The 12,384-nt window shown below is 42.8% G+C and overlaps 1 protein-coding gene across 1 annotated transcript in view; it reads left to right on the forward strand.

Moving 5' to 3' along the window:
- The first annotated feature begins 3,295 nt into the window (after nucleotides 1–3,295).
- LOC106146735 overlaps nucleotides 3,296–12,384 on the forward strand; it is a 29,744-nt gene continuing 20,655 nt past the window's right edge. Inside the window, exons 1-2 of the mRNA XM_013504922.1 lie at nucleotides 3,296–3,304; nucleotides 3,455–3,908. Of these exons, the coding sequence (XP_013360376.1) occupies nucleotides 3,296–3,304; nucleotides 3,455–3,908 (463 nt within the window). The remainder of the gene's footprint in view (nucleotides 3,305–3,454; nucleotides 3,909–12,384) is intronic.

Here is a 12,384-nt window from a genome sequence, read left to right on the forward strand (position 1 = left end):
CTTCTTGAGCTCTGCACCCGTGCTCGCCAGTGACACCCTGCAAGCACCATGGTCCTGCAGTTCACATTCAGTGCAGAATTTAGGGTGCTCCCGGGCACCTGAGAGAACAGTCGGCGTTGGCCGCGGAGTCAGGCATGGGGTGGCCCCCATGGGCTGGAGGACGCACGTCTGACAGTGACACACTGTTTTCCACGCCCACTTTTTCCTAGTTCTTGGTTTTCATTTTGTTTTGCGGCATTGAAGATTGAGTCCAGGGCCTCTTGAGTGCTAGGCAAGCACCCTTCCACTGAGCTATATACCCAGCCCAAGAAGTCCTTGGCTTTGCACATTATTTGATAATCGTCGTCCCAAGGAGAGGATATTTAAGTAAGAAAGCATAGCCAGGAAGTCCTCTGTCACCTCTAGACCATAGTGACAGTGTCTAAGATGCCAGCTCACACCAGTGATAGCAGCTGCCTTGAAGGTGAAGTGGAGGAGGGAGGGGAGAGACCTTGCCCTTATATTCCAGGTACTTCATATATTTAGAATTATTCTAATTGTTATGTCCTATTTTATCAGCCCTAAAAATAACTTACAGTATGCAACTTGTATCAGTCAGCTTTCCCACTGCTAGGAAGAAATACCTGACACGCGCAATTTAAGAGAGGAAAGGGCTAGTTTGCTTCATGGTTTCAGACCGTTCACTCCATTACTCTTTCGGGTATAAACTTCTATATAGAGAGACGATTCCTCCCAGGAAACCTTTATACAGCTTTAGGTTGTCTCACATTCATATGTGTTCAATCTCAGCTATACCCAAGTAGATTTACCTGTATAGGAAGCAAATATTTTAAAACTTCCTGTTTGTACATACTCTGCATGTTTTATAATTTCAAAATGCATCACATGCATAGATATTTTTTCCACAAAGATGACGAAAGTTAGCCAAAAAAAAAAAAAAACCTTTTATTCTTTAGGGCATTGAAATTAAGTAAGCTGGCAGCTGGTTTTATTGGGAGGACAGTGTTCTTGGAAGCAGCTGCTTACAAGAGAACTTGAATATACAAAGTCTGTGAAATTTATGCTTTTTTTGAAAATTTCGCTGTGAGGACATGAAACTGTATTCTTCCATCATGATTTCCACATGAAAGCACTTTAGGGCACCAGATTTTAAGATGATATTTTTGAAAGAGTCAATGTCTATGGGTTTCTGAAGTCTTTCATAAGCTTTGCCTGTCTCTCCCCTGGGAAGTTATTCTTACGGGAGAAATTGCTTTTGGATTTTTTTTTTTTTTTTTTTTTTTGGTACGGAGAATTGAACTCAGGACCTTGCTCTTGCCAGGCAGGCACTCGTGCCACTGAGCTACATCCCCGGCCCGAGAAATTGCTTTTGTATGCAGAATAAGAACCTTTGCACTACAGTGATGCTATAGAGATGTCTAACAGACCTGTTCCTTCTCCCTCAGCATCTTTCTGCAATTTGCTGTCATTTCAATATTGTTAAATTCCACAATTTATTAAACTCTGGTAGACTGTTCATTCTTTTTGTAAAACATCAAGCCCTTTTTTCTTGCTTTATTTTTTAATGTTTTGTTGCTTTGTGAAAATGTTTAACCCCAAAACCCCTCAAGATTACCAATACTGTATAAAGAAGAAATTATCCTTAAGACTGTACTGACCTACTTTCCCATTTTACAATTAAATATCTTTTCCACATCAAAGAAAAAACAGAGCTGACCAAGAACAGAGTAAGTGCAGAAAGAAACTGCCTGACACCCACACAGGGGGCAGTCAGGAGAGGGGACCCCTAAGGGGCGGTGTTTGGGGTGCGGGTGGTTGGGGGCTCCCGTGTCCTCGGTTGCCAAGGGCAGCGGCGCATGGCGTTTGCTTGTGCTCCTGGGAAAGCTTGTGGTTGGCTTCTTGAAATTTTGGTCATCAGGCACACGCCTGGGCCCCAGTCTGAGAAACGTTCTCCTTGTCTTGCTGTCCATAAAGAAAAGTGTTTTCATTCTTCTGTTGTCCACAAAAACTACCCGTTGTTTATCTGCAGTTCAAATCTAAGTGAACGGTTTGTATTTTATCTGTTATCCGTGGACCTGGGGCAGCCCCGTCCCCTATGGGATTTGGGAGGAGGCAGCCAGGACTCTGCATTTGATGTATTTAGGGACGCCTGGGCTCAAACCCAGGGCCTCTGCCGATGCAGTTAGCATCGGAGGAGCTGAGCAAGGCACCCCGTCCCTCACCCAGCGGTGGGCACAGCATCGCTGCGGGATGATCCATGTTTAAGTTTAGGAGGTGTCTGCAGATCATTGGTTCCCACACCAGCCAGGTGACTCCACCACCTGGAGTCAAAGGTGTCCGATCCTACACACTGAACGCCTGCGTTGTTAGTGCTCACAGAGGCTTCCTCTTCCTCCTCCTGCCCTGCGCGGCCCGGAGCCCGGGAGCCCACGCCAGCCCCAAGTGCGCCGCCTTCCACACGGTCAGCACCAGTAGCAGCGGTGGCTGCGCCCAGGACCACGACCTTCCCTTCCCCATCTCTCCTCTGCTTTTCCCCTTCCCCACCCCTGTTGCTACCATCCAGTGATCTTCCTTAAACGTAGCTACTTACTACTTACTACTTACTACCTTGGTAAGTCTTTTCTTGTCGTACATGAGAACCTGGACTGTTTTTGCCAGTTCTATTGCAACACAACCATTACGTTACATCACCAGCCCAGAAATCTGTTTTATGTTTTCGTGTTGTAGTGGGGATTGAACCCAGGACCTTCACACTGACCTATATCCCCAAGTCCTCCCCCAACACACACACACTTTTTGAGACAGGGTCTCACTGTGTATTTCAGGCTGACCTTAAACTCACTATATAGCCTAGGCTCGCCTTGAACTTTTGGTGGTCTTCCTGCCTCAGCCTCCCGAGTGCTGGAATTACAGGCATGCGCCACCGCGCCTGGCCCCAGCCCTTTAAAAAAATGTTTTAAAATTTTAAAACAAAGGCTGGGCATAACAGTGCACACCTGTAACCCCAGCATTCAGGAAGCTATGCCAGAAGGATCGTCAAGAGTTCGAGGCCAGCCTGGGCTACATAGTGAGTTCGAGGCCAGCATGCACTACAACAGTGAACCACTGTCTCAAAAAACAAACGTAAAAAATAGTAAAGACTTGGTAAATTGTCCAGCCTGAGCTCAAATTTGTGATCTACCTCAGCCTCCCAGTAATGCGGAGGTTACTGGCGTGCGTCAACGCGTCTGGCTCTAACTGTAATTTTCAAAACCAACCCTGTGCCACTGGACCAGAGAGAGAAATGGGTACGGACATGGACAAAGTATAAGCAGGAGAGGGCGGGGTGCGGATTCCCTCCCCTAGGCTCCAAGTTACTTTCTCTGAGCACCGGTGTCCTGAGGGGGCGTGACCAGGAGGTAGCCACAACCAATCAAATCGTGGTCTTTTTAGGGGGCGTGGCTTGAACTTTCAGCTACGGGGTCGAACCAATCCCGGCTCAGGAGGCAGCGCTGATGCTACCCTGGTTCCGCTCTGCACCCCGGGCAGACGGAGGGCGGCCGCGCTGGGCCCGGCTCCCAACGACGCGCGTGGGCACGAGGTCCCAGAACGGGTCCGACCTGCCCTGCGACACGAAGCTGCCCCCGAAGCTGGCCCCCACCCCGCGATCTGGGACCCCGGCCGCGTCTCCGCGGGACGGCAGCACCAGGCCAGAGATGCCGCCCCCAGCGCCGGGCGCGTGACGCCCATGGAGCTGCAGGTGGATGTGCGCGCGGGACGTCCGTGGGCGCTGCTGCGGCCGCGCCCCCTCACCCGCGCCGGCCACGCGCTTCCTGCAGGGGCGGGTGCGAGTCTCCCGCGGGCCGTGGGGCCGCGCCACGCCGAGCCCGAGGACTTCCAGCCGCTGCCACTTGCGATCGCGCGGATGGGTGAGTGGCACGGCCGTGCCCGCCCCCTTGCGGCCTCTCTCCACTCGGATCCTAACGCGGACGGTTGCTGTGGAAGAATAAAACCTCCCGCCCCTGCCCCCAGGAACTCGCATCCCACTAGGGTGCGCGCACTGTGGGGCAGCAGAGCGGGCGGGCTCGGAGCGGTGATCGGATTCCGGTGGCCGTGGTGGGCGCGGGGCTCCCGGGCTGCCCGGGCCACTCTGTGTGCGCAGTGCGTGTGTAGAGGAGAAGGGGTCAAAACAACCTCGAAAGAAAAGAAAAAGGAAAGAGAGAAAGAAGAGTCCTGGGTGAGGAGCCGGCGCGGCGTGGGGAAGCTGCCCGACCCTCGGAGTCTGCAGGGCGCTGAGGAGCTGGGGGGACCCCCCCGCATCCCAGAGCGTCAGGGGCTTCTGCGGTTTGGTGCGAGCTCCTCCATGGCACCTCCTCCCTGGTAACCCATCTGCACGCTCATAGCTCCAGAGGAGGCCAGTATATTCCTCTGGCTGTGCGGGTCGGAGCAGGACAGGGCTGTCAAGGTGAGAGTCGGGCCAGGTTCCTTCCTGGAGACCGCGAGAAGATTCCTTTTCCGGAGGGCATCTTCACTCAGGGCCCCCTCTGTGTCCCAGTGCAGCAGTGCTGGCTGAATCTTCCTCCTAGGGCCACCTCTCTGTGACCGGGTTCTGCCTCTCTGATTACACTGGGCTCCTTCATAAGCTGGGGGCCTCCCATTCTCAAGACTGTGTGATTAGGAGCCCTACTTGCCCTTTGTCATTAGCCTAATGTCACAGGTGCTAGGAGTTAGAACGCGGACATCTTTGGGGAGGCACACTGTTCTGTCTACCACCCCAGTCAACAGCTTTTTATCTGAAAAGAAGCTGTGGCTAGCTAGTCACAGCGCTACAGTAAACAGAAGCATGAAAACAACACCCAGGATTTGGAGGCAGATTTATTTAACGTGGGACAGGCACCAACAGGGAATCAGCTGTCCCTCCAGATGTCAGGCCTTGAAGGCCCAGGGAGGGAGATTTTTATGGGGTTGCAAAGGGGAAGTACAGAGGTAGAGTGCTTGGCTGTCTTTGATTGGTTCCTACAATATGCCTCACAGTGACCAGCAGTAACCAGAACTGCAACAGAAACTGTCACCTGGACAACTGAAGTATACTGGGGTGGGGGGGTGTTCTGCTACAATATAATCCCAGCACTCTGGGAGACTGAGGGAGGAGGATCAAAGGTTCCAGCCCAGCCTGGGCAATTATCCATGTATTTATTTAGTGGGGGTGGGTTATCGGTATATTTTAGATATACATAATGATAACATTCATCATAGAGAATTTGTACCTGTACATGGTATATCTTGCTTCTTCCTTTCCCATTCCCCTCCCCTCGCTTCATCTCCTTGTGGGCCTGCTGGGGGTGGAGACCACGGCAGATATTCAAGGGTTCAGTCCCAAGGTTAAAGAATGCATGTGTGCAACACATCAGCAACTACAGCAGGGAGCAGGGAGCAGAGCACAGCTCAAGAGCTCAAGAGCCGGAGCAAACCCCTCCTGCATCTTTACTGTGTAATTTTTATATAGGTTGTTATCTCATATTTACATTCTTACATAGTGCTGTAACCACCACATGCATGTTTACCTGTGCTGTCGTGGTTACATAACTGTATCGCATTGTGTGCTAGACAAGCAGGGTCACATCCTCAGGTGTCCTTAGATGCCCCAGAACTTTGAGTGGTTCCTCACACCTTTCCCCTCTTTTCATCCCCCTCCCCTCCTTATATTCAAAAACTTTGTTTCCATTTTATCCTACTTTTTTTCCTTGTCCCTTCTCCCTCTCCCTTTTCTCCCCTTTCAATTGAACATTTTCTTCCTATTTCACAATACCTATTATACATATTGGTCCTTATTTACACTTTCAGTTTCTTGTATCAGAGAAACAATTTGGTATTGAAACATGGGTCCAATTTATTTCACTTAAGAATATGGTCTCAAGGCGCAGCCATTTAGCTAAAAATGTCCCAAGCTTATCCTTCTTTATGGCAGAGTAGTACTGCATTTTATATTTTAAAAAAAAAAAACACATCTTATCTATCCATTCATCAGTTGATGGGCATTTGGGCTATTTCCAAGATTTGACTATTACAAGCTGTACCACTATAAACATGAGTGTACATATATTGCTGTGCTATGATGCTTTTAATTCTTTTGGGAAGACACCACAAAGGGGAGTAGCTGGAACCTCTAGTTTTAATTTTTTAGGAATCTCCACACCGATTTCCAGTGGTCGCACCAGTCTACATTCCTACCAAAAGTGGAAAAGAGTTCCTTTTTCCTCACAGCCCCACCAGCAATTGTTATTGGTTGATTTCTTTACAATAGCCATTCTTTCTGGGGTGAGATGGAATCTCATTGTTGTTTTAATTTGCATCTCTCGAATGACCAGTGATGTTGAACTTTTTTCATATATTTATTTACCATTTCTACTTCTTCATCTGAGAAGTATCTATCCATTTCAGATGCCCATTTTTGGGTTGGGGCTTTAAATTTGAGGAGTCTGATTGTTTTGAGTTCTTTATAGATTCTAGATAGAAACCCTTTGAGGAACAGCTGACAGAACTTTTTTCCCACTCTGTGGGTTGTCTCCTCACTCTGTTGATGGTTTCTTTTGCTGTGCAAAAGCTTTTCCTGGGAGCATAAGACTGGGTCTAGCAGACTCATCCCTTATTTTTACTGTAAATTTGTACTTTAGCATTATAGTAACCAGCTATGCAACTCAGTATCCTTCCCTGAGGGATACAGGAAGTAATCTGTTTACCCACTTGGTATGATGAATGGCAAGGTGTATGCACATGTGCAAAAGTGGCAAAATGGGATTTGTACCCACCTTTATACGCTGTGGAACAGTTTTTGCATTTGTTTACCCAAGCATCACAGAGGGTCCAATAGACCCACACCACTCTAGGATTTGTTTTTTTTAAAAAAAAAAAAAAGTTTTCTTTTGATTTCTCTTGTAGAAGTAGCCCAGTTGAGTACAGTGGAACATGAAAAATTGATTTGCAAGTTTTTGAGGAGGTCAAAAGTGAATTATTAGATTACTCATGCATGGATGATGAAGATGATCCATTATGGTAAAATACATGCTTTCATAAGAGAAGAATAGCGTGGATGAATGATGATGATATTCATGACATCAACAACTTTGATTTGGCCATATGAGCCAAAGTTCCTATGACAGTTAAATGGAGCAAGAATTGACTGATACAAACACAGGGACTGCAGACCTTCTTGATTCAGATGATGAAGAAAAACAGCAATGTGAGTACATATTTGACTAGCCAAAATGTTGTAAAATGACCACACAAGCAAATGGAACAATCCAATGTTAGAACTAGGTCCTAAAATATAGTGAAAGTCTTGTCAGGTGTGAAATGTATTGAGCAGAATTTGAGCACTGCCATTCAATATTGGTAACTGTAACAGACAAAATGCTAGAAGATGCTGTGAAATATACAACAGCTGAAATGCAAGTAAAACATTCTTTATGCACCAATAGCCATATTAAAAAGTGTATTTACTATGACACCTCACTAACTGAACTGAAAGCATTCATAGGTCTGTTGTACTTAGCAGGGATTTCTCATGGTGATTGCAAGAATATAAAAGACTTATGGAAAATCAATTGGACAAAACATTGCATAAAAATGTATGCCCCTGTAGATTTGAAGACTTACTATTCCTTCAATTTAGGCACTTATCCTGGAATTCAGCTATTAGGTCCTTATTTGTATAGCAATAAACTAAATGATATTATAAACAGACTTGTTCCTCCCATCTCCCAAACTAATCAGAATGTGATATTCGACAATTGGTCTACCAATTTCCAAATGATGTTACGTTTGCTAACAGAACACAAGTTGATCAGCCCAGGAATTGTAAGCAGGGACAAAGCATAAATTCCAAGAGAAATGTTGCAATTTCCAAACAGAGAATTGTATAGTACAGTCTTTGGATTTCAGAAAGATATAACATTAGCCTTGTGTATAGCAAAGAAAAGCAAACTGGGACTGCTGACGTCAGTATTTCACCATAATGGAAATATTGATAGGGAAACCTCAACAAAACAGAAGCCTGAAATGGAAACGTTCAACAACAAAATTGAAGGTGGAGTAGATGTTCTTGATGAGTTATGTGGCAACTATGATGTCATTTGAAACACAAAACATTGGCCAATGGTTCTAACTTATTCAATCCTAAGCATTTGTGGTATAATATTTTGATAGTTTCCAAAGAAAATAACAAGTGCAAAATATCATGGAGAAATTTTCTTAGAGGTTTGGGACTAGAGCTCATAAGAGATCATTTACATCAGGAGGTTGAGGCAGGAGGATTGCTGCAAGTTCAAGGCCAGCCTGAATTGCATAGCAAAACCCTGGCTCAGAAAGACCCCCCCAAAAAAGGGAGAAAGAGAGATTATTTTCAGCAGAGGAAAAACAAAATGTTTCTACCCAGGGAAGTATGCAAAAAAAATTATGGAGTACACTGGTGAGCTGACAGGTAAACAGACAGGCACATCATCACAGAGACCTACTACAACAGCAAGAAAAAAAAAAGATGTGAACTGTGCCCTACACAAAAGTATAGAAAAACAAAACATAGGTACTATCAGTGTAAATGATGGTTGTGTATGGAGCATGCAGTTGTAACGTGTGAAGACCACCTTGGGTATGACAGTTGAAGCAAAGCTTGTTTCTGTGGTAGAATTTTGTTTGTGTTTACATTGTAGCTCCCACAGGTTTTTATTTCTGATGTTATCTTTTTCTTTTCTTTTTTTTTCTTTTTTTTTTTTTTTTTTTTTTGAGACAAGGTCTAAATATGCGGTTCAGGCTGGCCTCGAATTTGCAATAATCCTGCCTCTGCCTCCCAAGTGCTGGGATTACAGGTGTGTGCCACCACACCTGGCTCGATGTTATCTTTTAGATTTTGTAAGCAAGTATATAGGTGATGTGAAAATGTTGAGGGGTATTCTAAATGTACAGTACATATTAAGAAATAATTTATTTTATTGATATTTTATGTTCCTGTTAACTACACACTGTATAATGTAATAAGAACCTCCTGACAAAACAGCAAGACCACTGAGATGTCAAGTATGTCCTACAAAAAAGCCAAGAAAACAAAAGACATGTGCTGTCAGTGTAAGTGATGGGTGTGTATGGAACATGCTGTTGTCATGTGCACAGACTGCCTTAGGTGTGATAACTGAAGTAAAGATGATTTTTTTGCAGAGTACTACTGGTATTTTCATTGTACTTCACATAGTAATTTATTTCTGGTGTTTAATGTCAAAAGCAGTTGACATTAAAAATTTTAATACTTTTTATAAACACACAATAAATATGAACTCAATACTTTTTGTGACTTTTTTCCTGTTACTCATTGTTTAATATAATAAACTCATAAAATTAATCATTCTAATGCCCTACAATGAGATACCAGTTGTTGATTCTTTGTGATATTTCCTCTGCAATCAGGGTTTTGTTCATAAAGTCTTCGCTTACACCATTTTCTTCAAGAGTTCTAACTATTCTTTTTTTATTGTTAGACCAGTTTCAAAATTTATTTTCCATGATTATTAAAAAGTTAGTCTGCCCATTCTTGAGTTGTTTTCACAGATTTAATCTGAACGTGGCATTCGTTTCTGTGTGTTAGACTGAGTTTTTGTCCTGGTCAATGCTAACTATTCCATCTTACAGCAGATTTAGTGTTTCTGCTTTCATATTTAGATCTGTGATCCATTTCAATTTTAGTTTAGTGCATGATGAAAGATATGATGAAAGATATGAAAGATTTCATTCCTAATGATGATGAAAGATATGGATCTAGTTTTAATATTCAGGGTGGAGTAAGCCAGTTTCTAGCACCATTTATCAAAGAGGCTATCTTTCTTCCAGTAAGCATGTTTGGGACCTTTGGTAAAGATAAGGTGGCTAAGTATATCTGGAAGTAATCGGTTCTGTTGATCCTTGGGTCTGGTTTTTTGTTTTGTTTTGTTTTTGCCAGTACCATGCTGCTTTTATTACAGTAGTTTTATAGTGTAATTTCAAGTCAGGGATTGTGATGCCCCCACCTGGCCTTTGTTGCCCAGAACTGCCTTTGCTATTCTAGGTCTCTTCTGGTTCCAAATGAATTTTAGGATTGTTTTCTCTAATTCTGTGAGATATGCTGTTAGAATTTTGATTGCAATAGCATTAAATCTATATAACAATTTTGGAAGTATGGACATTTTCACTATATTGGCGCTTCCTACCCAAAAGCAAGGGATATCTTTTCATTTTCTGATATCCTTTTCAATCTACTTTTTGAGTAATGTAGTTTTCAATGTAGAGGTCTTTTATTTCCTTTGTTAGATTGATTCCTAGGTTGGTTATTTGGGTTGGTTTTTTTTTTTTTTTTTTTTTTGGTTTTTCTTGTGAAAGGAGTTGTTTCCCTAATTTCTCTTTAAGTGAGTTCTTTATTCATGTACAGGAAAGCTATTGATTTTTGAGTGCTGACTTTTATCCAGCTACACTACTGAATTTGCTTATTAAATATAGCAGTGGTTTAGTAGAGTTTTGGGGGTCTTCTATGTAGAGTATCATGTCACCCACAAATAATGATAATTTAACTTCTTCCTTTCCTAACATTATTTCTTTTATTTCTTTCTTTTATCTAATTGTTCTGGCTAAAGTTTCCAGGACTATATGAATAAGAGTGGTGATACTGGACATCCTTGCTCCTCATTTTAAAGTGAAAGCTTTCAGTTTTTGTCCACTTCGTACGATGTTAGCCATTGGTTTGTCATAAATGGCTTTTATCAGATTGTGATAAAGGCCATCAATTCTCATTTCCTGTAGGGTTTTTATCATAAATAGGTGCTGGACTTTGTCAAATGTTTTTTCTTTTTTTTTCCAGTACCAGGAATCGAACTCACGACGTTGCGCTTGCCAGGCAGGTGCTGTGCTGCTGAGCTAAATCCCTAGCCCCATGTCAAATGTTTCTTCTGGATCTATTGAGATGATCATATGGTTTTTGTCCTTGGCTCTGTTCATACGGTGTATTACATGTATTGATTTACGTATGTGGAGCCATACCTGCATCTTGGGATGAATCCTACTTGATCATGGTGTATAATCTGCTTGATGATGTGCTGCATCCTGTTTGCCAGTATCTTACTGAGGATTTTTGCATGTATGTCTATTAGGGAGATTGGCCTATAGTCCTCTTTCTTAGTTGGGTCCTTCTCTGGTTTCAGTATCAGGATAATGCTTACTTCTAGGAATGAATTTGGGAGTATTCCTTCTCTTTCAATTTCACTAATGAGTTTGAGAAGTAGTGGTATTATGTCTTCTCTAAATTTCTTGTAGAGTTCAGCAGTGAATCTGTCAGGGCCCAGGCTTTACTTTGTTGGTAGATTTTTAATTGCATCTTCAATTTCATTTACTTAGGATTTTTATATCTTCTTGATTCAGCTTTGGTAATTCATATGTAACTCATATATATCTAGTAATCTGTCCATTTCTTCCATATTTTCCATCTTATTAAAATACAGTTTCTGGAAGTAGGTACACATGATCTGGATTTCTCTCAGGTCTGTTGTGTTTTCACCCTTTTCATTCCTAATTGTGTGGATTTGAGTCTTTTCTTTCCTTTTTTTGATAAGTTTGGTTATGGATTTGTTGATTTTATTTAATCTTTCAAAGAACCAACTCTTCCATTCATTGATTCTTTGTATTGTTTTCTTGGTCTCCATTCATTAATTTCTGCTCTGCTCTTTATAATTTTCTCCCTCTTATGAGCTCTGGGGCTTAGCCTGCTCTTCCTTTTGTAGAAGCTTGAGGTGAAATATTAAATTGTTTATTTGAGCTTATTTTGTTTTCCTGATATGGGTATTCACTGCTATAAATTTTCTCTGTAGGACTGTTTTCACCATGTCCCATAAGTTCCAGTATGTTGCACTGTCGTTATCATTTAATTTAGAAATTGTCTAATTTATTCTTTAATTTCATCTTTGACCCATTGGTTGTTCAGGAGGGTGTTAATTTTCATGCATTTATGAAGTTCTTATGGTTGCTTTTGTTATTGATTTCCAGTTTCGTTGTGCTATGGTCTGATAATATTGATGGTGTTTAAAATGATCTGATAATAGGGGCTGGGGATTTAGCTCAACAGCACAGCACCTGCCTGGCAAGTGCAACGTTGTGAGTTCAATTCCCGGTACTGGGAAAAAAAAAAAAAAAAATATGATCTGATAATATGCATGGGGTAATTTCAATTCCTTTACATTTACTTAAGCATGTTCTATGAGCTAGTATATGGTCTGTTTTGGAGAATGTCCTGTATGCAGCTGAGAAGAACGTGTATTCTGATGTTTTGGGGTGGAACACTCTATAGGCATCTACTATGGCCCTTTGTTTAAAAATTTGGATCAGTTCTAATATTTC

The sequence above is a fragment of the Chinchilla lanigera genome, unplaced genomic scaffold (assembly GCF_000276665.1).
Source record: "Chinchilla lanigera isolate Chin_1 unplaced genomic scaffold, ChiLan1.0 scaffold00093, whole genome shotgun sequence".
NCBI lineage: Eukaryota > Metazoa > Chordata > Mammalia > Rodentia > Chinchillidae > Chinchilla > Chinchilla lanigera.